Raw genomic sequence first — 27,962 nt, 5'->3', positions numbered from 1 at the left:
ACGAGCATGATGCATTGCAATGCAATAAGATAATGAGAAGACTTCGGCTCCATTTGGATGTTAAGAGTATCGCTAATAATGTATGAATAGTAATAAAACAGTTTGTGAATAATAATGTAGTAGTCTGAAAACAGTTGTATTTCCAAACATATCCAAATCTCTTTCTTGCTTCCCTTCACGTGTTCACTAATGAGGTGGAGTAGGACAAAGGTAGGAAAATGTTCTTAATTCCTTCCCAGTTTGTAATAGATAATAAAATCGATTGAATATGCAGCAAGTCATCTATGACGACCACTTTCAGCAAGTCATCAAGGAACGAGTTACGCAGCATTGTCCCGGTAAAAATGCCTCCCTAAGCGATGGTCTTGACCTGGATTGATTGGAAAGCCATTGGGGTTGCATGGGTTGAGGTGACATCTGAGACGACCAACACAGCATCCCCCTCCCTAAACATCCCTCTCAATTTTATTAGATCAATGCTTTTCGAGATGTTAGCTTCCATATCATCCGATAGATCAAGGAGGAGGGGAATCACTCCCCACTGCAGATTCAGAGCCATTCGGGTGCTATCCTCAGTCGTGAATGCAATTATTGGAGGGTTTGGACGGTTCCGTGACAAGAGTGATGCCATGTGTCCATGCTTTGTGTACACAAAGATTGCATCCACGCCAAGTTTGTTAGCTGCAGGCAGAACACACGGTTGTGAGGTAAGAAAAATATAAACACAACTGAAACTCGCATCTAAGCATCACAGGCTTGGTGTGCGGACATGAGCTTTATTTATTTTTTATTATTATTATTATTTTTTTTTTTTTTTTGCGTGCACGCACACGAGAGAGTGAGAGCGAGAGAGAGACAGATTATTGTTCTCAAAGTGCAATTTACTTTATTTGTGACCGAAGGTAGACTGAAGCCACTTGAGAAAGCATTTATGTACCACAGCATGGAAGTCAGCCTCTGAGAACATAAGTTTGTGTATCGACCTATACTTTCATAGAATGACATAAACTATGCACTAATTCTCACTTTCCTCATACCGTCAGAATCTGAGCAAAACAATTGTGTTTGAACTTTGAACGCAGTGACAATGAGACAATGACTTGATATATGAACACTTCTTAGTAACAAACTCCAGTAAGAGCTAACAGCTGCTACTTAGATGGTTTTTGAACTCGGAATAGTAAGATTTTAGACAGTGGAGAAGTGAGATTACCCATTTCTGCAGCACAATTGCATATCTGCTCAGCAATGCGATCGGGCAATGATGCTCCCAGTTGATACGAATGGACAAGACTTTGTTGATTGTCCTCACGACCCCGAGTTTCCATTCGACTGCTGGACATCCTCAAGACAGAGAGAGCTTTCTGTCCATATAAACCAATGGCTGACTCACCAGACAACATCAATGCATCTGCATACTGCCGAACTGCTTCAGAAACATCAGCAACCTAATGGCACCGAAGCATATATATAGTCAATAATATACATTCGAAACACCAATATTTTTTTAATACATTATTTCTCAAGCATCCCCTCCCCTCCCCCCCATTCAAACAGAATTCCTCACTACCAAAATAATGACAGTGATGGAGGTACCTCAGCACGTGTTGGGATTGGATATTCAACCATGGACTCGAGAAGCTGAGAAGCTACAATCACTGGTTTGTTTAGCTTCCTACAAACATTAATTATCTCTTCTTGCACAGTAGGAATCTGTTCAAGTGGGATTTCAACTCCAAGGTCACCTCGAGCCACCATGATTCCGTCAGACGCCTCTATGATTTCTTCCAACTTCTGAAGAGACTCCAAGCTCTCTATCTTTGCCAATACCCTTGTGGATCTGAAAAGCAAGCAAATTGATTCAAAGCAAAAACAGCAAACTAGAATAAAATCTGCATTCCCACTTTTAATAAAAAGTTAAAAAAAGGAGCAAACTAGTAAGCCTAAATATCCCAAGTTCCAAGTGCTAAATAGAACATAATAACTACTTACATTTTTTTTTTTTTTTTTAATCAGTAGAGCATACTAACTACTTATTAACTAAAGCATGATATCTTTCGATACTTTTAACACCGCATCACAAGCATGACAACGAGTTCATCTTCACCAGGAATAACAAAGACAGAAAACATGGTAAGGAGACTTGATGTGAAAGATAAATATTTGGGCTCTGTTTGATACAAGCGAGTATTAGGATTCATCGGATCCAAGCTCTGAGACACTAGTGTTAATATGAAGAAATCAGGTTGCTCGAGAGGAGGAAAAATAAGTAATAATATGTAACCACAGAAAAAAGGAGATTAAAATAATTTTTTTGTGATAGCGTAATCCTTACTTTGATGATTTGGTGGAGAGGTAGTTCTTAAGATGCCTGACGGGATCAGAATCGTTTACAAATGACATGGCAATGAAATCGACACCTTCAGAAACTCCAAATTCAATGTCAGCCCAATCCTGTGGATATGAATAATGAATTTACGAGCACCAAAAGATATTGCTAAAATTACGGGTTTTGCAGTTTCTTCTGCAGACTGAATAGCATGTCCGCATTCATGATGTTTTGATCAGGGAGCTGGTATAGAGCCAATATTGGCGAAATGACAATAAACTGTGCATTCACTAGTTCCATGGACCAATGTCATGTTAAACTTTAACTTATGGGTCCATAAGCTAAAAACACAAGAATCTAGAAGCCACAAAGGCAGGAAAACAAATTTCAAGAACAAAAGCATGTCAGCTCAACCTTAGTTGATAGAGTAGGAAGCCCATAATTCCTTCCCACAAGCTTCCCATCTCTCCAAAAGCTCAATTTAGCCCGAGGTAGGAATAAACCAGGGTCTGTACACTTACAGCGTAAATCACTCCCAATCTTTTCTATTACTTCAAACCCTGCCATTCCACCATCAATAACAAGTTCATCTCCCACCTCGATACCTGGACAAGTAGTAAATTTAATTGAGAACATGAATCTCAAGAAATTCAATATCACTGAGGTTATTGAGAGAGAGATAGAGATCAGAGATTGGGCAGGTTGGTAGGGGGAGCTGGTTTTTTATTCTATTAGCAGCAATATGCGACTACCTTCTGAAAAACCTTCGTAGTTTGCTCGAACCGTGAATGGACGCGATCCGTCAAACTTTTGTGCAGTAAACAACCAGATTGAACCATCCTGATCATCCAAGTAAAAGAAAAACTCATCAAAATTGCATCTTTCCTATGATAGATCATCATTGGCGAACTAGACATAAAAAGAGGCTGTACACATATTTTTCCAAATTGATACCTATATCTAAGACATAAAAGCCAGAAGAAATTAGTGATTTCAATGTAGTTACCTCTGCTTTGACAGAGGAAGGAGCCCCATGATCCACGACATGAACCTGAGTACCTTCAGTATCAATCATCACCGAAACGCAAAATCCCTTTGCCTCATTCAACCTCTTAATCTTCCTAATTACATCTCGGTGCCACTCTCTCGTATTATGACACATATTAAGCCTAGCCACGTTCATCCCTCCCAATGCCAACTTTTCCAATTCCTCCAACGAGCAACACGCGGGCCCAATCGTACACACGAGCTTGGTCTTCCTCATCCCCAAGAACCCCTTCTCCCTCAAGTCACCCTCCGACACCACATCAACCTCCAAAACCCCATTTAAGCTCTTCAACTCCCGCAAACCTTTCGATCCCTCCACGCCCACTTGTACCGCTGCCCGTACTCCAAACCCAAACTTTCCCTTAAACTTCCCTTCGTCACAACGAGATCCGCCACCAAAAAGCGACGCTCCGAAAACCCGATTCTTCGAATCCAAACACGAGTTTTTAGTGATGATTCGACCGCACATTAGGCTTAAATCCCGGACGATCGCCATGGATCGAAAACCAGTGCTCTCAAAATGAACTCCTCGATGAAAAGATCAAGCTAAAAGATATTACTTGGGATTGTAAGCACTTGGATTAGTAAAGAAACCAGTGCTCTCGATAAGTATCGAAAACTCCGCAGGGTTTTGGGTAGTGGAGAATACAAGGCAACGTAGTAGGGGGCCTGGGGATTTTCAGTTAAAAAGTCAAGGAAGAAACCCTAGTTTAATCGGTATGCAACACCAAAGTGCCTCACTATTTCGGTTGTTTGCAATAAATAATTTGAAAGATTGACGGCAAGTGAAAAGGGCGGTAGTAGACAGTAATAGCTAGGCAAGGCTGCCAAGGCAGCTGTCCAAGTTTAACGGTCAACTGCTCTTTCAGGGTTTAGATTTTGCTCTTGTTGGTGTCGGCTGTGTTGTCACTTTCCCTGCAGTTCTCTTTGTTTTAAGTTGTGGCTTATTTATAGCGTCTGTATGGTTGGGCTTCAGAATCGTCAGAGGTTTCTCAGGCTGTGTTTGATGTTGGATGAGTTCCATTAATTATTATTGAGATTTATTATTTTTTTAAAAATTAAATTTATTTCAACTTATTACATAAATTTAAACATAAGTTTTAATTTATTTACATTTAAATGCGTATCAATAAAATTTATAAAATATTATTATTTATAAATCAATTTAAATTATTAAAAATAATCTCAATATCTAAATGTAACCTTAAATTTTATTGCTCAAACACTGGCATTCAAGGTAAGAGTCTAGGAGAGAGATAAACGAGAAGGTGATAAAAACTTTTTAAGTTTAGAATTCGATAAATACTCCAAATGAATCTAAATACAATCGTAAAAGATAGCGTGAGAGGGAAGTGGGCACAAAGTATTCGGCATAGTGGGTAGGGCATGAGATTGCAATGTAATGGAGGAGAGAGCAATACAACATTGATTTCCACGTGAAAATTTGTACGGAATAGGGTCACTGAACAAGTGGGCTTAGCTTGGTGCTCTCGCTGTGTCGGACTCCCTTACCTCCTCGCTGTCTGTCTCTTGAAACAGAGAAATCGTGCAAGTCTTCCGTTCACGTGCCATATAAATCTCGCACTGTTCTTATAAAAATTATTTTAAATTAGTATGTTCATTTTAATAAGAGTAATATTAGATATAATCAAATTGTGCAAGTGCCGTATATTTCTTCTAAAAGAAATGTGTTTATCTTTAAAAATTAAATTTTTTTTTTATATGGATCACATTTTTATTACCTTTTTTTTTTAAATGAGTGTACGACAAATTCTCTTTTAATAATTTTTATTGTAAGCTTGGGTTTGTAAAGGGGACTACGACCTCCAGTCTAGGGTTTTGGCATGCATATAATTATAGGTATCAAATCGTGTTAATTGGTCGTGTCAAAACATATATATTATATTATATGGATCAATCCAAATACTCAAAATCTCAAATACTAACATGACCCATTAACATAATGGCTCGTGTCGTGTCGTGTCAACCCGTTTTGACCCGTTAGTGAATATTATGAAATAGGTTAACACAACCCGACTCGTTTATGTAAATGGGTTGAACAAACCCGAAATTAACCCGTTTGACATCATTAAATTTAGCATAATTTTATATAAATGTTAACATCACAATATCTATAAAATAAAATAAAAATAAAATTGACTATAAGTCCAAAATTATAATCCAAACAATAAAAATATTGAAATTAAAATCCTAATAATTTTACTTTTAGATATAAAAGTATAATTGTAACTTTAACTTTTTTAACGGGACAAAACGGATTGATTCATTATCAACTCGTTAAGCAATCATGTCTTAACGGGTCAATCCATTTTGATCCGAACCAGTTAAGACTAAATCCAAATCCGTTATGACTAAATTCAAACTCGTTATTATCGTATTCGTGTTGAGTTAATGGGTTGTATCACGTATTGCCACTCATATAACTCTTACATATTGATATAAGTTATATCATATAACCTTGTTCCACCTTGCAGGACTCTTTTGGATCTTGGCACGTATAGAAATTGCTTTTCTGTTATTTTTTAAATCAAGCTAGATCTTAGTATTATGAAACACAAATAATAAGAAAAACATTAGGCTCGAGAAAAGAATTGCAGACAATTATTTTATAAATTTTTATAATTTTTTTAAAAGAATAAATTTGCACAACTTTATATGATACGGTTGATTATATATTTTTTTTATATATAAAATACACCTAATGTAAATTTGTATAACTTTCCCTTTTACAATTTTCTAAAATTTTTACAGAAGAAATTATACTTGTAATCGTGAGTGTACAAGCGTCGTGCAGTTGTTTTGAAAAAAGTGAATAAATATGAGACTTATATGAAAAGAAATTAATTTTTTAATAGTGGACCCCACTCTTTTTCAAAACGACTGTACGACACTTGCGCACTCCACAACTGTATGTAGTATTACTCTTGTTTCCAAATTTTATCGTATTTTATAAGCAGCATAGTCGTTCTTCTAAATATTAGTAGGATGTTTTTTTTTTTTATTATTATTATTATCGGGGTGTTCAAGAACAAGGGGTGCACAAGTGTTTGGTATGGAATTTTTCGCAAATACATATAAGATAATATTGAAAAAGTCTCTCATTTTGATGATTTATAAAAATTGCTCATTTTGATGATTTATATAAATTGTTTATACTCCGAGAGAATTCTAGATGTAAAAAACATATACCATCAAAGACCAAAATCTTTTATCACTTGAGATAATTGAGATAACCCCAAAGGATTAGTAGGATGCCTACCTGTTTGGCAGAGATTCTTGCATTTCTTTTGTCCCTACTCCAACCTACCTCATACCTTTAGTCAATCTTTTCCCCAATATTTCCTACCTTATAACTAAAAGGCCCTAGAAAATTAACAAACACGTTTCAATATCTTTCATGATCAAATCTATTAGATTCACAAGCATATTATTTTTCCCATATTCTCTCCCAAATCCAATTTGATCATCATGATCACCCCAAAGCTCTGATGACATGCAGAGCTCTTCTCGTTCGTAGTATTTATTTGGCCCATGAAACCAAATTATATACTTTTTAGGGTTTTGAATTTTGCCCTAAAAGAGAGGAAGTTGTCATCTCCGGAGAAGGGGTCTTGAAAAGATCCTAGCATAGGACAAAGGATAGGTGATGGAAAATAGTATGAAATTTCGAGCCCATCGCCTACATATTATATATATATAGAAATATTCTATTCAACCGATTACTATTCATACATCCTCCGCACACCAATACACATGATTTATATATATATATATATATATATATATTAAACGTTGTCGTTTCTTACATTTGAAAGTTCAAATGTTCTATCTCCTAGGAACATCCCCCCATTACGTCCCGCGTCTTCTCCCTCTCTGTAATGAATCTAGGGCAAACTTGACCGATAGCAGTGAATCAAGCGGCAAGCTTGAATCGACATCCAACTCGACCCCATGCTTCCGTCGATTTCAAATCCCCTTGCGTCCAAAAATAACGTCGATTTGAACATTATTTGGAGGTTGTTTTTCGTAATTAGTCATAACTAGCAACATAATGCAACTTGTTTCGTGTGATCACCTTTTGTCATGTGAGTAAGTATATTCGTGGAGTATGTAAGTATGATATAATTATTTTGAAAAATAGTGTAATTTATTATTAAAAATTTAATTTTTTATGTGAGTATCATATTTACTATTTTATTTTTAAAGAAAATTATGCAGCACTTGCAAACTCACGACTGTAAATATCATTTCTCTATCATATAATATATATATATATATATATATATATTATAGTAGGCAATTTAAGCGCTGCCAATTATATATATAACTATCCTTTAGGCACCGATTATATTATGTTATTGGCATGACATCCATCCATCCATGATCCCTGCATGCCCACCTTCTTGATCTTTACTCTTTTGTATTCAAACTCCCGTAAAACCTTAATTCATTTTTTTCTTTGTCTTTTTTGGATTTCAGCTAGAAAATAACGTTTGGCAGACCAATCGTAGATCTAAACCATGCATGCAATATTCTGATTAATTTGTCCTTTTACTTCGTTGTAAGTTTTTTCCAGTACTGTCAAATCTTTGTCATAAGTTGGTTCTTTTTCCTTTGTCTTTGGGTACAAAATCGTCGTTAATTCACTTGAAGTATTCTACATGCAATGCATCATTTTTTTGACGGTGAAAAAAGTGCCTTTTAGCCTAGCTATTTGTCTCGTGAAGAAAGAAAGATAATATATATATAATCACTCCTATAGTCGTAGCTATTTGTCTAGCTATGACTAATTTATGTTAAAAATACTTTAGTCAAAAATAATTATCTCAAAATAAATTTATAAATTGACGTAATTAATTGATATGGTATGTTAGATTGTAAATTTAATTTTATTATAAAATAGATCTAACAGATCATAATCAGTTTATAAGTTTATTTTTATGTAATATTTTTGTATCCCATGTAGTACTTTTTTTTTTTTTTAAATCCCATGTAGTGCTTCTAATTTATGTTTATAATTAGGTATATATATATATATATATGTATTCTATGGATTATATTTAGAGTGGTTCAACAGCTTTGGGTAGCGTGTGCAACATTAATGCTGTAAACTATGGGCATAAACCAAAGGATTAATCTTGGCACGTCTCTGAGTATAGGCATAGCATATTCTCTAGTACTGCTCTTGGCAAAAGGCATATTCTCCTTGCCCAGCAACAACATTTTCTGACATGATGCTTCGATAACTTGAATGAGCTGCACGCCCAAGCTATCGAATTCCAAGTCACAAAGGAAAATAAAAAAGAATGAGAAAAAAACAGTAATATTACGACAAATTAAAGATGGGACGTATTTGGAGGTGCATCATCAATATTAACATCGTCTACTTCCTTTACTTATTTGATGTCTGAGTATTGTTGACATTTTAGGTTCCTTTAGATACTGAAATAATTTTATTTTATCTTATTATTCTAATTTTTTTAAATTTTTATATAAAAGATGATAAATAATTTAATTTTTTCAAATCTTTAAATAATAATAATATTAAAAAATAATATTTTATTCAACTTTTAACTTTTATTTAAAATCATATAATTTCATTTTATTATCGGGCGTTAGTTTTGTTTGGAGTGCACTTTTTTTAAGAGGTTCGATCGTAGTAGTATACCATAAATTAATTTTTCTATTAATTTTAAATCCCATAAATTAAATAGTAGCTAGCTAGCTAAGCACGTTTAGAAGATCAAGATTCAAGATGCATGCCGGCTAGGCCAGGTTTAAACACATGTATTTTGTTGACTCTAGGGTACATATGTATTATTCTTAAGTAGTTCTATATACAGTGTCAGTCCTATTTTAAGAGGGCTGTATTACAGTCTTAGTACATGAAATGACCATCTTATCCCTATTTTAAAATATGAATTGACTAAATTATCCTTCATTCTCTACAACCTAAATCTAAAGCAAATCACATCCAAATTCAAATCACACCTAATTTTTCTCTCTACGTTTTTTCTTCTGCCGTGCATGCCCCTCGACCATTCTCTCCTCCACCATCGACGACTACCCTCAACCCACCATCGACTGTCGACGACCTCCTTGATAATTTTTCCTTGTCGAAGACAACTCTCATTCTCTATTTGTAATGGATTATTTGGCTCTATTAATATTTGTAATTCACATTGATTTCTATGCTTGGAATGGATTTTTTGACTTAATATTTGTAGTTGCACATTGATTTCTCTGCTTTCCACCCCTTAAGACGGAGAATAATATTACTTTGATAAATATGTAGAGAGGTGAACGAGTTTGCAGTTTTAGGTCAATTCAAAATATTAAGATTTTATCTCAACATTGAGAGGTTTTGGGTTTAATACCAATTGTGTTTGTAGAGAAGCCTAAAACCAATTCAAACATTCTTTCAGTTCTAGTGTTTTACAGAGTTGTGTTCAAACCTTATTAGAAAGAGATCATAATGATCGCCATTTGTTGCAAATAAGAACAATTCATTTTCAACAACTTGACGACCTGTTTGACATGAATTAGCAGCTAAAAAGAGATGAGAAAAGAGAATCCGCTCACGGGGATCGAGCTCGTTCGTTTATCAGTTTTTGATTCCACAACCCTGCATACGGCAAAGATGCTGCCCTGCTGGTTGTCCACCTTCATGCATTTTGATACCCCCATGATCTATAAAACCATAAAAGATGCCTGTCCATTCACCATTTTTTATACCAAAAGCTGTGCACCACGAGGGACAGGACATGCCAGGCTTAAGTTGAGTAATTGGGGAATGAAATCTTCCTGCATAGCTCTAGCTACTACAATTTCAATTTATTCCATGCAGTGCATGGAATAAATACATTTATTCGATGAGAACATTAATATCAGTTTAGTTGTCATGTAAATTCAAGCTTGTTCATGTCTTGATCACTCCCACTAATTAAATATATATGTATATATGCTGCAAACTCCATATTAGAAAATTTATAAATATATATTTCTAGCCAGCAAGAAACAAATTGAGTCGACCTTCTTTCCTCGATCTCTCCATATTAACCATTAATCCAAAAGAAAAAAGAAAAAGCATGCATAGGTTGTAAACCTCTGTTGTTAAACAGTCCCCCAGCTGCCAACTTTTCCGGCCAAAATAATAACAATAGTATAAAATAAAAATGAGAGAATTCCCATGTGAAATTCATGAAATCCTTACAAGCAAGAATCTATACCTACCAACCTACGTAACTTTGACAAGAAAATGTTCTCCATTTCACTTACTCAACGGTCTATTTCAAAATAAGCCAACGTGTTGGTTATTATTCCATGTGTTATGGTGGAATTTAGAATTTTTATTTAATTTTTAAATTTTTAAATAAAGGAGAAATAGACATAAAGTGAGACATTTTGCATTAAAAATGATTTTTTTTTTTATATGATGAGAAATTTCATTGTAATGGCCCGTGGGGTAGCATGAAAATGAGAAGGGAAAAATAGAAGGAAAATCAATGAAAAATCCCAGGAAGCTTCAAAATATTGCTTGCTCAATCAAATCAGAGTTATATATGTATGTATAATGTCTGTGAAGCTTGCTGTATTCAGTGTGCAAGTCTCTTCGGCAACCCAACCAACCCACATGCTCTCTCTCTCTAGACTCTCTCGCTCTCTGCAAACTGAATATTCTGTTTCATATATAAATACAGGCACCCACTCTCTCTATCTTTTAAGTACATATAAATACAGGCACCCACTCTCTCTCTCTCTGTAGGTGATTGTGAAGAAGAGGCACTAGGGAGAGAGAGTGTGAAACCCAGCCGCACCTCTCTATTCTCTATGCTGAGAGAGAGACAGAGAGAGAACAAGATGGAATGAAAAGATTCCATCTTTCCCAGCTTGATTCGGTTCATTTCATGCAACATTAAGCTCCCAACTCCATTCTAAATTTTTAATAACAAACCCTCCCCAGTCTTTCTGAACAAAACAAACACCAACGACACGAATAATAACAACAACAAAAAAAAGGAGCAAGAAAACGAATTCCAATCCCCTGTGTGATATCTGCAATTAGGGTTCTTTTTTTATTTCCCGTGGGCATGAGGTTGAACGGTGAAATCGAAGAAGATGAGGAAGAGGAGAAGGTGGCCAAGAGCTTGAATTCGCAGACGTATTCGACCGGCATCGGGTTCCCTCAGTTACAGTCGCAAAACCTCGTCGTCGGATACGCATTGACATCTAAAAAGAAGAAGAGCTTCTTGCAGCCAAAGCTTATCCGCCTCGCTTGGTATTATTCGACCCGTACCAATTCTTTTCCTCACAAATTCTTCCATTATTTCACCTATTCCAATTAAATTTCCAAGATTTGTACAATTGATGATGATTAGCTTTTATAACATTGAAATTGGCCCTTTTATCATATAGAAATATGTATGTCTTTATTTGTTTGGAGTTTTAAGGTTCGGCCTTTTAATTTCCTTATCTGGTGGTTTTCCCAAAGATTTGGCTGTTTGTTTTCTAGTCTCTATTTGTTTCCGATACTTTTCGGCAGAAGCGGCTTTTGCAACGGTGGTTGTCTTTGTCGATAGTGTTGAGAGACGATCACTGTGGCCAACCAATCTTTGGCAACTGTTTGGATTGACTTATCGGGTTCCCTTCTTGGTATCTGAAGTCCACGGGTGTTTTCTTCCCGTTTTCTATTTATAAAATGGGAATATTCTACCATATATGCCGTTTGGCTAAGTCCACGAATGAGGAAAAGCCAATTCCTGATGCCTTGCTCTGTAGTTTCTATGCTTAATCTATTATAAAATCGATATTTTACTGTGGAACCTTGGGTTTTTCCTGTCAAGAGTGGTTGTTTACCAACGTGTCCAAAGATTTCCTGCAATTTATGTGTTTTGTAGGAAAATGCTTGGGCCACCGAGAATGGTGCCTCCCAAAAGTGACTGATATTTTTTATTTTTTTTTACTTAATGGTTAAGGAAGAGTTTTTAATGAGTTTGCGAATTTCTTTTAAATGTTTAAAGGGGTTGAAAAAATGTTTGAAAAAAAATAAAAGAAAAGTGCAATTTGCACTATTGGTACAATGCAGGGGTCACCTTTCTCGATGGTCCTTTGTTATATTAACTGCTTAGTCTATCAGCTTGTGCTCCCAGCCAATGGAACTAGTACATCTGTATGAGAACATTTTAGATATTTTATCAGATACTAATTTTTGTACACTGTCCACTATAACTTTTGTTGTTCACAGTGGTGTGTCAGCAGTTTAGAGCTTCAACTGGCATTATTTGGAACCATTTTATTTTGACATATATATATTGTTCCTGGTTGTTCCTTTCATACTGCATGGAAATTAGCATTGATATACATTACTTAAGAGATCATTGCTATCCATAATGTTTAAATAGCTCGCGCTTAGAAAAAAAAAATGTTTAAATAGCTCAATTCTAGGTTGTTGCTTTTAAGTTTGGCATAAATAAATGGAAACAGTTTGATGGCCATTTGACCTGAAATGCTTTGTCGAGTGTTTAGTTGAATATATTCTCTTTTAGCTAAGAAGAAGCGAAAACTATTATTTAACTTTCTTTGTTGAGTGTGCTATGAATGAAGGAAGCTTTATCCTTCGATGACTGAAGTTCCTGGACTGTTGCCTGACCTACAAAATGTTGGATTTTGTGCTGTAGGAATAAGGGGATATTCTTTGTAGCCATTGATTTAAAGAGGCCTCTGTCAGATCAAGGTCCTTTTGATGTTGTTTTGCATAAGGTTAGAGATGATTTCTTTGCAGGCCTCTCATTATTCTACTTGTAGAATGACCATTTTATTGTTAAACTATTGCTGTGGTTCTATTGGTCGTGTATGGTGATTTGACTATAAACTGGTCATCATGCCATTGCTTGACCCTTTTTTTATCTAAATCTTTTCCATATTATGTTGATAATACATATTTAATACTCAACTAAATGACTCACAAGCCTTATGTTCTTTCCAGTTGTCAGGAAAGGATTGGTGCAACATAATTGAGGTTCATCCATCTATACTCTTTGATACTTGTGTTTTTCTATCTAACGTTGACCAGCCAGTTAAACTCGTGATACTGCACTTTCTTGACATACAACTTGTAGTATGATGTATATGGATGCAATCTACTCATGATTTCTTTCAATTCATTGATACTTACTTTTCTCTTTTCTGTTTTTCCTTTTTCCCTTCGGAAGGATTACAGGCAAAAACATCCTGAAGTGACAGTCCTTGATCCTCCAGATGCCATAGAACATCTGCACAATCGTCAGTCCATGCTTCAGGATGTGGCAGATTTAAACTTGTCTGACTGCCATGGTAATCCTCTACTGTTCTAGTGAACTGTGAGAATGATCTTTTTTGTTTCCTTTTCATTTTATTTTATTTTTGGAAGTAGTGCTCTAGTGCTCATAGTTAGTAAGGGCTAAGTTTTGCACTGATCGTTAACTGTTCTTTCAGGCAAGGTTGGTGTTCCAAGGCAGCTGGTCATTTCAAAAGATCCATCGTCTATTCCTCATGAAGTTAATAAAGCTGGGTTACAGTTGCCACTGGGTATGTTTTGCTGTTTTTTTGAATTGGGGCTTGGGGTGCTAACTTCATATTTTTTAATGCATCCCGTGTCTAATTATATTTCAGTTGTAAAGCCTTTGGTCGTGGATGGAAGTGCCAAGTCACACGAACTGTTTCTTGCTTATGATCAATTCTCCCTTGCTGAACTTGAACCTCCTCTGGTTCTTCAGGAGTTTGTTAACCATGGTATATGTTGCTACTTGCATGAATGCCTTTGTTTTCATTTCACCCACTATTGAAGTTTTATTTGATTTTTTTTTCCACTTGCCTTACTATTAGGTGGCATTCTCTTCAAAGTTTATATTGTTGGGGAAATCATAAAGGTTGTAAGGCGTTTCTCTCTACCTAATTTCAGTAAGCATGAGCTAGAAAAAGTTGCTGGTGTGTTCCGTTTCCCAAGGGTTTCATCCGCTTCAGCTTCTGCAGATGATGCAGATCTGGAACCTAGTGTTGCTGGTGAGATAATTGTGTTTGATTTTTTAATTCTCAAGTTTTTTGGCATAAAAAACTCAGTTAATACATACTTAGAATACACTTTGTTATTTTGGTATGACACATTCTATATTCTGTTTTATTAATTATAGCTCAATTAATAGGTTAGTTCTAACATACAAGTAATGAGAATTCAATGGGTAAGTGATACAGTGGTTGATCCACAAATCCACTCCTTTTTTTTTTTTTTTGTTCATTTGTAAAGCAGTCTGATATTACTTATAAAAAAAAGAAGCTGTCTGATATTATTTTATCAATCTTATGATCCAATTAAGTGTTTTTTAAGTGTCTGAGGCATGCAAAGAGCTTTCTCATAAGTTGGCTGGCCCTAGCTGCTCTCATCACTTTACTTCATGTAATATTATAATGCAGAACATCCTCCACTACTTCTGCTGGAGAAGCTTGCAAGGGAGCTCCGTCGCCGATTGGTAATTGTTCCTGGTTCAACCTATTGGCTATTGTTATTCACTTTTTTGTGGTGATATATACAATAAATAGGTCATTCTCTGTTCCTAATGACTTTTTTATGCTCTATTTTCTAGGGTCTTCGGTTGTTCAATATAGATATAATTCGAGAGCATGGGACCAGAGATGTATTTTATGTCATTGACATCAACTACTTTCCTGGCAAGTATAACCTATTTGCATTGAATTTAGGTCAATACCGTTGTTTCATTTCTGGATTCTGCAAGACTGTAACTGTTGAATTGTAATGCTCTCCTACATGTTTACAGTTCATATCTATTGTGGCAGTGGTATTGACATCTTTTGTTTTGCTGTAAAATGGGAATGGACAAGATTAGGAGGATGTTTGAATGGTACAACTTGCTTAAGGCTAATGCAAAATCATCATGTATAATGACTTCAGAACGGTTTTAAAATTTAGGAATGCATTAGTTTATATGCCCGTCTGTTTGCCAAGATTGCATTTAGACTGTGGTGGTTGAACAACTTTTTGAAACCACTGCAGGGTACGGGAAAATGCCGGACTACGAGCACATATTTACAGATTTCCTTCTGAGCTTTGTGCAGAGCAAGCATAAGAAGAGACCTACTGCTTAACGACTGGAAGCAAAATGTTATGATGCTTCTTGCCAGGGGTTTGCCTCATTGTGAAATTGAAGAACAGTCAAATCTCGTATTTACTGACTGGTATGAAATGCCCTTTGCTCAAGCCACCACTATGTACACAAACTATGCTCAATATCTATATTTCTGATACTCCCCTGCTGTTTCTAGGCCAAAATGAGCGAATTATGTGGCGTTCGTGTGTCCACATAAACTTCCATTTGAGACAAAAGTTGGGGCAGTCACTGATTCTTTTCTCGTAATGGATTGAATTCTACCTGCCTGCCTTCCCCAACAGAATTTCTTGACATAGTGAATCCAGTAATCAATGAACGAGCGAAGCTTTTCAATATAACTAGACTTTTGCATTTTTTTTTTTAGCTGTTTTTGTACTTCGTTCTTTCCTCAAGTCTTTTTCGCTTCTGCTAGTGTTATTCGCTTTTTTGGGTTATAGACTTTCAAATCTTTATATATCGCATTTATTCTTGATGATATAAACTGTGGGTGCCAATTTTGCTGTGTATAATTTTGTCCTGGTATTTCCTTGGTATTTATCCGGAGCCTGCAATTCTGAAAGCGAGCTGTTGGTTACCAGTCATTCAGGATTTTGAATCCTTTGGAAAGTTTGAGGAGTGATTTACGATAGTCTTCTATGGTGACTCTGCAAAACCCATTGTATTGAAGGGAGAACTCATCCTGTAGTTTTCTCAAGTTCTCCACACAAAGTTCCAGTGTTTACTGTAATTGATCACTAGAAGGTTCACAAACCTTCAAATGCTGCATGCTTGTTTAATTTAAATTGGGAATTTGACCATGTTAGCCTCCACCTCAAGCCAGTTTGAATTATATTTATTATTTACTTCTGGAGCAAATCAAATCTTGAGAGCAAAGATCAAACGAAAAATGATGCATGTTTTCTTGATTGGAATTGCGTCTATACAATAATACAATAATTGAGAAGTAGCAAAAGGTTTCATCAAAAGGTCCAGCTCTGTACAAAATATATACAATATATACAACAGTTTTCCGCTTACCAAAAAGGACACCACCTGAAATAAGGCCAACAAGTAGCGATTATTAGATAGCAGAATTTCCTAAATTCATAATTGATTAAACACTATTCAGTATGCAGTCAGTTGCAGGCAATTCAAGGAGTTTCAATGGACAGAACAACCAGTTCAACATCTTTTGCATCATTAGCATTGTGAATATTTGAAAAACTAATGGCTGACACAGGTATGATCCCCAACTGCAAATTGGTAACTGTATTTACCTTGCTTTGGCAGCATTTGGCAATAATAGATCAAAGGTTCATAGTGGAGAAATTTATTAAACTTAAAGGGCTTTATACAAATTATGTCTGAAAGAAAACACTGAATGAGTATAAAATAAGAGCAGAGAAAAAAATGCAACATCATACCCGACATAATTTTGGCACAAATTTTCATGTGATGTAGCTTGGATAATCAACTTTTGAACTTGCAGTTTAACAGACAATCCGTGATCAACTTCACGGGTATCTCCAGAAATTAAGGTGGTCTGGTCAACGCCATGTTGAATAGAACTGGTGGATACTGGAGAACAAGTAGAAAAGTCACGTCCAGTAAGTTTATTACTCATACGGTCCATTACAACTACGGCACGCTCATTCAAGACTTCATTAGCATCACCGAGTTGATTAACAGCCTGCACAAGAAACTGATAATTATGAGAACAATTCAGTAAAACCATTTCACAGTATTTTACAATTAAGATTCAAAATTACCTGAAGGATTTCCCTTTCAAAAGCGCTCCGTTGAGGTTGAGGAAGTTCTTTATTCGGAGCAGAGTCTTCAGCATTCACAACAGGGGGGGCATTAGTGCTCGCAAACACTGAAATTTGTGGGACTTCATTGAAGTTGAAAAGACGCCAATTGATAAGAGGATCGTGAACAAAGGCCTGAATTGTACTCCAGAATCAGCTTCCTTATTCTATCATTTCAAATAAGCAATATTTGCTATTTCTTTGAAGATTAAAACCATACTCAAGCTCCCCTCTTACAAACAGCTAACTGCAGGATGTATAACTCTTTTGTACTTGTAATTATTATCCATATATCAGCAAATTATATATACCCCACAACCATTGCTCCTTAAAACTAAATGATATTTACCCATACAATAGTTTATCCTTCTAACTTCTTGTATGTACATAGGTGTCTCTTGTTTATATCCTATGTACTTCAGACAAGCCCTTCGCACTTTTTAATGAAGTTTTATTATTAATAAAGAATGTGAGAACATTCAATCGGGCGTTGCTTGGGAAGTGGTTATGGCGGTATAATTTGGAAACCGAAGCTCTATGGAAACTGGTGATTGAGTATAAACATGGAAGCTTATGGGGGGGCTGGTGCATAAAAGAAGTAAATGGGGCAAGTGGAGTGGGGATATGGAAACACATTAGGCGCGGGTGGGGGGACTTTATTACTCATTCTAAAATGGTGTTGGGGAGGGGATCCCGTATTAAGTTTTGGGAGGACATTTGGTGTGGGAGTGAGGCCCTAAATGATGCATTTCCAATTGTTTTCCGGGTGGCTCGCAACCAGGAAGCATCCATTGAGGACCTTATGATTATATCAGGGGATCATGTGCAGTGGAACGTGACATTTAGTAGAGCGGCATAAGATTGGGAAGTAGACATTTTTGAAGCCTTTTTCAGCCTCATATATTCTGTGAAGCCGAATAGACAGCAAGCTGATAGCTTATGGTGGAACCCGACGGGCAAGGGCATCTTCTCAGTTAGATCCTTCTATAAGTCCCTTTCCCACACCACAACCATTCAGTTCCCATGGAAGAGACTTTGGAGAAATAAGGCGCCTCCGAAAGTGGTTTTCTTTACATGGACAGCAGCATGGGGGAAGATTCTGACCACTGACAACCTGAGGAAGCGACGGTTAGTTGTACTAGACTGGTGTTGCTTGTGTAAGAGATCAGGTGAGACAGTGGATCATCTATTGTTACATTGCGAGATAACGAGAGCCTTGTGGGTGGAAGTTTTCAGTCGAGTAGAGCTACCCTTCGTGATGCCAGAAACCGTGGTTGATCTGTTGGCTAGTTGGACACTTTCGAGAGGAGTCCAACAAATTAAGGAGGTGTGGAAAATGATCCCGATCTGTATCATGTGGTGTATTTGGCAAGAGCGCAATGATCGGACTTTTGAAAACAAGGAGCGGTCGCCGGGGGAACTTAGAGCTTTACTTTTCAGTACTTTAATGTTATGGGCCATTGCTATAGATTTTAATGGCCTGAATGTACATGACTTTTTAGCTTCCCTTTCGTTGACCTAGATAGGTTTTATCTCTTGTATTCATCTTGTGTACTTGGGTTTTTGCCTATCTCTATTTATAATATTATCGATTACTTATCAAAAATAAAATAAACGAAGAAACTTGTATCTGTATTTGAGAGTGCATCCCACACTCCCTTCCAGTAAAATTTGATTTAGGAAATGAACTTGTTCTAGGAGCAAAGCTTACAGAAGCAAAAACAGGAATCTACCTCCATCATAGCCATGACACTATCTTTATTTGTTCGGAGAACTTGCATCACATTTTCACAAGTTGAACGGAAGTTGCCCTCAATACCACTAACCTCCATAGCTTTCACAAGCATTCTAGTCAAGCGGAAGGGTACCTATATTGCGAATTCCAAGATATAAGAACTGCAAACTAGAAAAATCCACAAAACTCGAGGCATTATACCAAAAAATGACATACCTTCTCAGGAAACTTCTCCCGGTTCATTGAAGCTTCAAAGCAGTCTCCAAAATCAATGTGCAAGATCTTGCCACTGCATCAGAGCACTAAAATGTAGGACGCTGGAAAAATTAAATAAAAGCACACCTAAATGTTTTCTTTACTATATGGTACCTAGAGCGGTGTAGCATAAGATTACTTGGATGACGATCACCTAACCCAAGAAGGTAACCAACCTGAAATCAGAGAAGCTACATTTAGCTCACTTCAAAACTTGAAAAACACAAGCATATAATTAAACAAAAAAAAAAAAACATTTGCAGCCACCCTGATGGAAAAAGTTGTCAAGCCTCAATATATATAAGCACTCTAGAGATGCAAATTTTAAAAAAATGGACTGAGCTTCTCTCTCATGGGGAGGGGGAAGGTGTAAAGGGAGGATACATAGGTTAGGCACAACGCAAAAGCATGGGAAGCATGCAAGAGAGAAGAAAAATCAGAACATGAAAGATGGTACGAGGTAAACACATACCATGCTCATGACTGCTAAACTTCTAGTATAATTTGTCCTCCTCTCAAGCCATACCTCAGAAGTCCGACTTTTCAACCAAAGAACCTGTCAAAAGCCAGCTCTATGCAGCTTGTGGACTAGAGTAATAGCAGAACAAATCAATAAACACATAGAGGAAGAATAAATACCCTGGCTAGGTCATTTCCTTCAGTAGTTTCAAGGGCATAATCGAACACTTCCACTTTAGCAACGAGCGGCAAATGATCATAATCTGGGGCAAAACTCAACATATTTCTGTGCTCTTGATTCAGCGCAATCTGAAACCATGGAATGTTATTTCAAAAACCACACAGCAACTCTAAAACCGATGCATTCATGATCCATGCACTAGGACTCAAAATTATAAAACCAGTTAATAGCACCCGTCCCCAAAGCCCATGCGATCACACCACTATAACATAGGCAAATACAAATCACACCCAAAGGGAAGGAGGGAGGGAAAGCTTCAACTGACCTTTCTGGCTTCTCTGTACTCTCGAATGAGATAATGAAGGGTGTCACAATTTGGGACCCACCCAATCAATCCACTGTTTGGAGATAAGGGAATGACATCATATCGTTGAATAGATAGATCTTTTTCTCCAGTTTTCCAAGAATTCTCCAACAGAGTATTCACCAAACCGAAAAGCTGGCAAGATCAAGTATTTCAGGATATGGTTGTGTATGACAAAAGTGGAAAAATAGGGATATTTATGTAGACACGGGCTTAGTACTAAATCAGTTGCTGGTTTTACACTGTTATCTTTTTACTTCTTGGGTTTTTGATTTTATCGCTTTTCTCCTTGAGTTTTACAGTTTTATCAATTAGGTCGCTTCATAAGATTTCCATTTGATAAAGTAACGAAAATCTAACAGAGGGGCTTAATTGATAAAATAATAAAACTCAAGGAGTAAAATCATAAAGTTGAAGACCGTAGGAGTAAAGAAAAAAATGTCAAGGGGTTATTTTTATACTTAACTCTATAGACAACAGAAGCAAAATATACTTAACCCCAGACACCTGAACTTACCTGCATGACACGTTCATCTTGCCGTAAATCTTCATGTCCCTTTAGCAAGAAGGCATAATCATCACCATCACTCCCATGAATTGTCAATTTCCGAGGCCGCTGTTTAGATGGTATAATACCGAGCTGAGGTGCGAATGACGCAATTGTCACCACTGGTGAATCTGAAATATAAAAAGGTGTATATATTGGCCGTTAACTCAAAGGTCTAATTCCAATACGTCTTAATGAAAATATACACTCAAAACTTACCAGCTCGATATGTCCCAGGAACAGCTAGCTCCAAATCGCGACATTCTAACAACTCCGGGGACACAGACTATTTTGCATTGGTCGAAAAAAATTGTAAATGCCATTATAACGGTGGGAAAAATAGCTAATGAAAATAGAGATTCTTCTTACCCGCAGGTCCAGGGTGGTAAGACTTTGAAGCTGCTTATCTATCCGTCTGAATACGTGATAATAGAGATCCCATGCCTGACAAAGGCATAACTTAAATTTTACAACCAGGATTTTCATGACATTAAAAAGGAAGAAAACCAGAGTGATCCCTTAAGCTCCATTTGCTGTCCCATAACTTATGTCTGGGTAAAGAGCAGAGAACACGTTTTTTTTTATAGGTGAGAAATCCAGAGAACAAGCTTATAACCCATGCAGAAAAGATGATTCGAAGTCTAGGTATGTGCAGAACGTCCATATTGATCATACACAGGTGTATGAGATACTTTAAAACTATAGTCAAATACAATGACAGTGCTGAATATCAACGTTGTGATTGTATAGGTTGAAAACATATTCAGCTTTGGTAGGGGCTGAATATTGGGGTCAAAGGAAAATATTATATTGGTGAAGAGAAAAATAAGCCTCTAGAGCGTTAAATGACTTAACTGTTGATCACTCGCTACTTCACTCTGAGGTTGCCATGACTCTATGGAATGAATTGTTTGCTAGAGTGGGGCTATAGTTTTAGTGATGCTGGGAAGGGTGGTTGACTTCCTAGCAAGTTGAAAAGGCCTGCGTGGTAATGCTTTGATCATGGCAATATGGAAGATGGTCCCAATTTGCCTATTGTGTTGTCTTTGGAGGGAGAGAAATGAAAGAAGCTTCGAAGATAGCGAGCAGTCAATGAACGAGCTTATAGTTAGAACTCTTTTTTTAATACCTTACTCCATTGGTTGATTGTAATAGATTTTAATAGCTTGAATATCCATGATTTCCTTGTATCACTAGACACTCATGCTTAGTGTCATTCTTGTATATGTCCCACGTACTTGGCTATGTCTATCTATATCAATGATAAATTCTTGTTTATTGATCCAGAAAAAGGAGGCATAAACCCTTTTCCAGGCCATCTCCTTTCTTCTCCCCACTCATGAGTCCTACAACCAAGCTTGTCAACCCTTGCAGAACGACCCAATCATCTCTACCCCCCCACCAACACCACCATCTATGCAACCCCATCTGACTGTCATGTTTTCGTCTTGTCATAACCATCACCTTGTCATGAAATTTAAGTCCACTCCTTGTTGTCCTCATCCACCTTTTCCTGCTTCTCAGACTCCAAACACTCCACCAAGTGTTACCAACCTCGACTCCCCCCAGTGGTGGAAAGGGTAGGTTTATGCCAATAAAACAGACACCAAAAAGCTACAAGAAAGGACCAATTCCACAAGCCATCAATTTATTTAGGAAATGGCCTCTCCTTTCAACCTTGTCCAAGGATCCAACATGATGTTTGGAACCATTCAGGTCTGATTTTTCACAGACAGGAAGCAATTAACTGTCACTAACTACAGCCCTGTAAAAGCCTATGCAACAAGTTACTATAGTACCCATTACCTTTCATACAAATTCTCATAAATAGACAGGAAATAGATCAGTAAATAATGAACCAAGTTACTCTGGAAAGATTTTATACCTGAGTTAGCTCAGCATCTTTTCCTGTTCTCTTATATTTCATGCAACATTCATAGGCCTCTTGTAATTCATGACGATATGCCTAAAAATCACACGAGGAAGAAGAACAAACCATTAAAAATAGAAAGTGGATTTTATCTTTATACTTTGGGTCCAAAACGGAAGAATTAAAAGATTTCTGAAAAAATATTGTAATGCCCCAATGGAAGGCCCAAATCTCATGGTCTGTATTCCAAAAAGACTAGTCAATGATACAATTGGAGCCTCATTGGAACCTTATAAAGAGCGAGAACTTCTCCCTTCCAAGCAATGTGGGATCTCATACACTACCTACCATTATCCTTATCATATGGGGTATCACAGATTATTATTTTTTTATAAGTATGGGGTATCACAGATTTCCAAGCTATGGTTTGATCTGTTATTCCAGCAAAAAAAAGTTTAGAAGGTTCATTTAGCTAAACCTTAGAGCTATATAGTGTGAGATTATGATAATAATATAAACAAAGATGCAACATGAGCACAACCTATTAATTACGAAAAAATAAAGAGGACAAAAGCACCCAGAAATTATGTTAAAACCTCAATGAATGCTCTCTCTTTTATGGTCGTACTATTCCTCAAAACGCCTTCTTCAAGCATGTCATGCAATGGCTCTAGCACCTTTAGCATCCCCTCAATATTATGTTCACCGAAATACAGACGACTAGCTTCTTCTAATGCCTCATGCCACAATTCGTGCCAAAGTATTGCAACCCGAATTAGTTCTTCCGATACAAGTTTTGCCTGTAGACAAGAACCAACTTATAATTTCTTTATTTTAATAAAAAGAAAAGGAAAATAAAACTAAGAAAATTTGAAATTAAAGTGATAAATCATTTCACCTGTTCCACAAGTACACCGCTATGATGTCGAACTTTTTCAACCACTTCTTCGGCTGCAGCTTTACGTAAATTACTTACTGATTTACAAGCTACCAGAAGAGGATACATAAGAGCCTGTGAAAGGAACCCAAATACTGTAATTTTTTGTGGAAGAGAAAAAAATAAAATGAAGGAATCTATACCAATGATACGACCTGAAACACAGCAGTTGAGTGCAACCAAAGCCAAACTCTAAGAGGTAACTTGAGGAAGGATTTCCCATTTGTGCAAATACAAAAGTTGACAATTCAAACACTGATAACTCAAAGCCAGATATGCAACTCAACCACATACATCGACAAACAGACATACATACATAATTATTCAAATGTATTTGTTCGTCACAAGAACTAGATTCCATGACCATCTAATATGTCAATTCTAGGTTCAAACTGACTAACTAATTGAGATTTTTCTTATTGGAAAGAATTATTGTTTCAAATAAAATTAGGATCAAGGCTTAGATGAGTTGAGTTTTTGTAATAGGAAATATTCAGGTTTCATCGCTAAATTTGTTAAAATATGAATAATGAACATGAAAACATGACCAAATAAATGAGAATAACTTTCCTTCTTGTGGGTGAACGGGAGAGGGAGGAATTGAGAAATAACGAAATGAAACAAGTAAAAGGGTTTCTGAGAAAATAAAACACCAAAAAGGGAGAACCACTCGTTGAAGTTGCTAGCTTCCTCTATCTAATAAAATAAGTTTGACATAGATAAAATAACGAATACAAAATTAGCGGGAAGCTTTGGTGGTAGATCTGACATAGATTGTCCTCAACCCTTTATTCTTGAATAATAGCTCATGATACTGTGATTTTTTCTAGCATACCAGAGTTCCTAAATTGCTCTTTATTTGTATTCTGATTACGGATTCTCTTGGATACTTCCTGCGGAAGCTTGCACCTCTCTGGACTTTTTTCTTGAGATTATATTACTTATAAAATAAAAAAATTACATTAACTAGCATGAACACAATATCAACAACTTCCTAATTATCAATTAACCAATCCAATCACTACCACTTACATTCCAATCTTAGGAAAATTCATATTCGGATAGAAGCCATGAAAGGCAAACCTGTGGATGACTTTTTCCGATTCGCACCAAAAGGGACTGTATCAGTTCTCTCACAGCATGGTTATTTGAATGGATACGAGCAATTATTTGAGGTAAAACCACAAGCCATGTGTTAATATTCACATGTTCAAACCCTTTCTGCAGTGCCCTTTGAACTTCTGCTGTGGCTCCATGGTTGAACCACAATGTGAGAAGGCGAAGTATATCCTGAGCAGATAGTAGGATCGAAAAAAGCTTTTAATCAGAATCAGAGTATTGAAGCCCCACGGCAAGGCATGTTCCATAAATTGCATGAAGAAAGAATATCATTTCTCCAAGTATATACTTGAAGCAGGGCACAATGGACAACAGTGATGTAGAAATGCAGCTCGTGATATGGAAATATATGTACACAAATAAATAACCGTTTATACATGGATATAGAGACACACAAGCAATTTCAGTATTGTTTCAGAATGAAAATAAATAAATAAAAACTCAACCCTTACCAGCATTCATTAACATTACAACTTCTTTTATAATGGGAAAATAGCTACTGTAAGCTGCATATACACTCACTTAAGCAAATCAGTTTCCACACCTAAGGTGGCGAAATGGGCAAGATGCTTTTTTTTTTAAATTGGTAAACAAAATTTTGTTGACCGTAAAATAGACAAAGGCCCAAGTATACAGGACATATATAAGAGCATTGCCTATGCATGCTACTATAGTGATACAAGGAATTCATGAAAAGCCTTACCATTAAAATCAATTACAATCAACCAATGGAGTAAAGTATTGAAAGTTAGAATACCTCAAGTCAAGGAAAAATCGTATTTCAACAATGCCTCAGATCCAGGGATTTGGTTTACCTGTAAACTATCATCAACACCTTTAGCATTTGCGCCACATGCTATTGAATGAAAATATCCAGTGACTGCTGCAACAACAAACTTTGCTGCAAAGTTAGATAAACCTCTTAAAGTATAATGTCTCATTACTGCTGTATTGAACAATGCCCATGTATGCCATGCTGTTGCCCATTTGTTCGCACATCGAGTGGCATTTTCAAATGCCACAAGGATATCTACAAAAATTGAAACTTTATGAATATAGGAGATGAATCAAATATTCAAAGGAGATCTAAAACTACAAAAGTATTACAAGCACTCATTACCTTGAATAGAATCGTCATCCAATCCAGGAGAGAGTGTCCACTGCCAAGTTCCAAGTTCAAGATATACACGGGCAATGAGCGGAACAGTTGGATTTGTACAGCTAATATATCCAGTTGACATAACTGTTTGAGTACTTGGAGTACTTGAAAGGTCTACAGCCAAATTCTAGAGAAATAATTTTGTGCCAAGAAAAAAATGTAGTAAGAGGACTGCAAAGTAGAGTGCCAGAAGAAAGTAGAGATCTTGAGGGCCAAAAGTAGAGAAATATGCTATACCTGTAGCCTAGCAAATGCTTCCTTGCGCTTAACCTCGTCCCCAAGTGACCACTGATATTGCAAGTACGCTAGCATTACTTGAGGAGGCCCACAGCGCCTTAAATTTTCAGGAGATGTTTCGGGGTCATACTGAAAAGGATTCCATACAAAGTTGAGTAGAACAAACAGAATGTGTAAAGTCTCAAACTTAGAATCCTTGTTAGAACATATGTGCTAAATAGACCTGTAAGAGTTTAACTAAAGTAGATCTAGCCTGGCTGATCCGCCCACTTTTTTGGCAAAGAGAAGCAAATTCGAGCCAAGTTTCGGTATCTTCTGTAGGAGGTAGAACAAGTGCTCTAACTGCCAGGAGTGCCTGCCAGACCTAAAAATTCAAGGATCAAAAAGGTTAGAATGAAATGAATATTATCAGCAGAAATCTTGCACTTCAGAGAGGAATAACTCGAAGACCTCTCCCAAACCATTCACACCGTTTCTAGTGTCGAATCCCCATATCCTAACTTCTAAAGAATACCAATGATATGTTTAAACCAACCAATCTACACCAAACACCATCTTCTACTACCATTAACCTCGAAAACCATTAAAGTGGCTTGTCATATATATCCTGAAAATACCATTTTTTAAGATTATTACACAAACAAATAGGTAGTTCAAAATCATGGTCATTCCAATTGGGATTTATTTTGTTCCACCTTTTTAAGCAATATACAAAAAACAAAGGAAGGATAAACTGCAGCTGGTTAGCATTAACTCAAGCTAAAGGCAATAAAAAAACTATCAAGGGAACAACCAAAGCTTAGCTGCTCTGTGATATCCAAAAATTGCATCTTCATCACAGTAAGCATGTTCACATGCAACATAAAGCATGCAAGATTAGCCAAACATTTTCAATTAAAATTCTTGCTATCATAATGTAAACCTAACTCTATTGACACATGAATTCCAACCTTTTTTTATAAGTAGAATCAGAAACTTAAACACATGAATTTCACCGTAAATATCCATCATTTCTTCAACATTATTATGTATTGACCCAAATCCAAAATCCAGAACAAATTTTCACTTTCAGAGTACTACTGTCTCTCTCTCTCTTTTTTTTTTTTAATCGGTAAAGAGAGTTTTTATTGAAAATAGAAAAGAGCCCAAGTACACGGCATATAAACAAGAGTGTCACCTATGCATGGTGATCTAGTGATGGATGAAATTCATGAAAGTTCATGCCATTAAAATCAATTACAATCTTCTAATCTCTAAGCTCTTCTGTTGGCCTCTCACGATTTTTTTTTTTATAAGTTATTGGCCTCTCACGATCTTATTCTTCTTTTTCTTTTTCTTTTTTCCTTTAGAGTGTATACTGTTTCTACAGTTACCTACGTTGAAAACCAAATTTCTAATCCTCATACTTATTGCTTTTGCAGTTTTTTTTTTTTTTTTTGACAATGTTACCCCACTCCACTACAGAAAGTAAAAGAAGTAATCATAACCTTAATGTATATGTACCTCAACATTACGTTTCACTCCTTGTATGCGCTCATTCCACATATTGAGAATCAGGGCACGCCGTCCTTCAGCAACAGGGTTTTCAGCAGGAAGGGTATAGTAATCAATAACCTTTTGGAGACACAAACAAGGGAATTTTAGATAATATCAGAACAAGGAGGTGACAACGCATGGGAAATGGCAGAACTCAAAACATTCTTTTTCTATAGAATTTTTTTCTTGGGTTTTTAAATAGATTTTATTTTACTATT

At 36.4% G+C, this 27,962-nt stretch overlaps 3 protein-coding genes across 7 annotated transcripts in view; 1 reads left to right on the top strand and 2 right to left on the bottom strand.

Moving 5' to 3' along the window:
• Window positions 1-67: 67 nt before the first annotated feature.
• Window positions 68-4,302, bottom strand: LOC109001918 (pyruvate kinase isozyme A, chloroplastic-like). The gene is made up of 7 exons (XM_018979420.2): window positions 3,336-4,302; window positions 3,082-3,169; window positions 2,744-2,934; window positions 2,336-2,454; window positions 1,597-1,840; window positions 1,214-1,448; window positions 68-681 (listed from the first exon to the last, which is right to left on the bottom strand). Exons 1-7 carry the CDS (start codon window positions 3,870-3,872, stop codon window positions 353-355), a joined length of 1,743 nt encoding a protein of 580 aa, XP_018834965.2. The 5' UTR covers window positions 3,873-4,302; the 3' UTR covers window positions 68-352.
• A 6,666-nt stretch (window positions 4,303-10,968) lies between these two features.
• Window positions 10,969-16,544, top strand: LOC109022215 (inositol-tetrakisphosphate 1-kinase 3-like). 3 transcript variants are annotated; one of them, XR_004798558.1, is made up of 11 exons: window positions 10,978-11,675; window positions 13,075-13,156; window positions 13,383-13,415; window positions 13,609-13,729; window positions 13,871-13,963; window positions 14,048-14,167; window positions 14,261-14,437; window positions 14,846-14,901; window positions 15,016-15,100; window positions 15,444-15,625; window positions 15,713-16,544. XR_004798558.1 is itself a non-coding variant. In XM_019005053.2 (10 exons), exons 1-10 carry the CDS (start codon window positions 11,488-11,490, stop codon window positions 15,514-15,516), a joined length of 966 nt encoding a protein of 321 aa, XP_018860598.1. In that variant the 5' UTR covers window positions 10,969-11,487; the 3' UTR covers window positions 15,517-15,706. The 3 variants fall into 3 exon arrangements, 2 of the variants coding, with proteins under 2 accessions (XP_018860598.1, XP_035542378.1); XM_019005053.2 differs by lacking the exon at window positions 15,713-16,544 and having other exon boundaries at window positions 10,969-11,675; window positions 15,506-15,706; XM_035686485.1 differs by lacking the exon at window positions 15,713-16,544 and having other exon boundaries at window positions 10,976-11,675; window positions 15,444-15,706.
• Window positions 16,436-27,962, bottom strand: part of LOC109022214 (serine/threonine-protein kinase TOR-like) — a 44,872-nt gene continuing 33,345 nt past the window's right edge. For all 3 annotated transcript variants that reach the window (XM_019005047.2, XM_035686484.1, XM_019005048.2), the window contains exons 37-57: window positions 27,712-27,822; window positions 26,432-26,572; window positions 26,209-26,337; window positions 25,933-26,098; window positions 25,628-25,842; window positions 24,777-24,983; window positions 23,655-23,768; window positions 23,353-23,556; window positions 22,772-22,852; window positions 21,256-21,330; window positions 21,106-21,172; window positions 20,857-21,017; window positions 20,301-20,474; window positions 19,975-20,103; window positions 19,808-19,891; window positions 19,450-19,511; window positions 19,297-19,369; window positions 19,079-19,213; window positions 17,307-17,480; window positions 16,962-17,227; window positions 16,436-16,590 (exon numbers count right to left, since the gene is read on the bottom strand). In XM_019005047.2, the coding sequence (XP_018860592.1) occupies window positions 16,572-16,590; window positions 16,962-17,227; window positions 17,307-17,480; window positions 19,079-19,213; window positions 19,297-19,369; window positions 19,450-19,511; window positions 19,808-19,891; window positions 19,975-20,103; window positions 20,301-20,474; window positions 20,857-21,017; window positions 21,106-21,172; window positions 21,256-21,330; window positions 22,772-22,852; window positions 23,353-23,556; window positions 23,655-23,768; window positions 24,777-24,983; window positions 25,628-25,842; window positions 25,933-26,098; window positions 26,209-26,337; window positions 26,432-26,572; window positions 27,712-27,822 (2,787 nt within the window). In that variant the 3' untranslated portion in view covers window positions 16,436-16,571. The remainder of the gene's footprint in view (window positions 16,591-16,961; window positions 17,228-17,306; window positions 17,481-19,078; window positions 19,214-19,296; window positions 19,370-19,449; window positions 19,512-19,807; window positions 19,892-19,974; window positions 20,104-20,300; window positions 20,475-20,856; window positions 21,018-21,105; window positions 21,173-21,255; window positions 21,331-22,771; window positions 22,853-23,352; window positions 23,557-23,654; window positions 23,769-24,776; window positions 24,984-25,627; window positions 25,843-25,932; window positions 26,099-26,208; window positions 26,338-26,431; window positions 26,573-27,711; window positions 27,823-27,962) is intronic.

Source organism: Juglans regia, chromosome 16 (assembly GCF_001411555.2).
Source record: "Juglans regia cultivar Chandler chromosome 16, Walnut 2.0, whole genome shotgun sequence".
NCBI lineage: Eukaryota > Viridiplantae > Streptophyta > Magnoliopsida > Fagales > Juglandaceae > Juglans > Juglans regia.
The sequence above is the reverse complement of the archived record's forward strand: the minus strand, read 5'-3'. Positions and strand labels throughout refer to the sequence as shown.

What these genes read in the sequence shown, in the direction of transcription:
- LOC109022215 (XM_035686485.1), top strand. Translation starts at nt 11,488, where the DNA reads ATGAGGTTGAACGGTGAAATCGAAGAAGATGAGGAAGAGGAGAAGGTG. An exon ending in TTGATGTTGTTTTGCATAAG is followed by an intron (nt 13,157 to 13,382) that starts GTTAGAGATGAT and finishes TGTTCTTTCCAG; the next exon opens with TTGTCAGGAAAGGATTGGTG. An exon ending in AAACTTGTCTGACTGCCATG is followed by an intron (nt 13,730 to 13,870) that starts GTAATCCTCTAC and finishes CTGTTCTTTCAG; the next exon opens with GCAAGGTTGGTGTTCCAAGG.
- LOC109001918 (XM_018979420.2), bottom strand. Translation starts at nt 3,872, where the DNA reads ATGGCGATCGTCCGGGATTTAAGCCTAATGTGCGGTCGAATCATCACT. An exon ending in CAATCCCAACACGTGCTGAG is followed by an intron (nt 1,449 to 1,596) that starts GTACCTCCATCA and finishes CGGTGCCATTAG; the next exon opens with GTTGCTGATGTTTCTGAAGC. An exon ending in CAATTGTGCTGCAGAAATGG is followed by an intron (nt 682 to 1,213) that starts GTAATCTCACTT and finishes TTCTGCCTGCAG; the next exon opens with CTAACAAACTTGGCGTGGAT.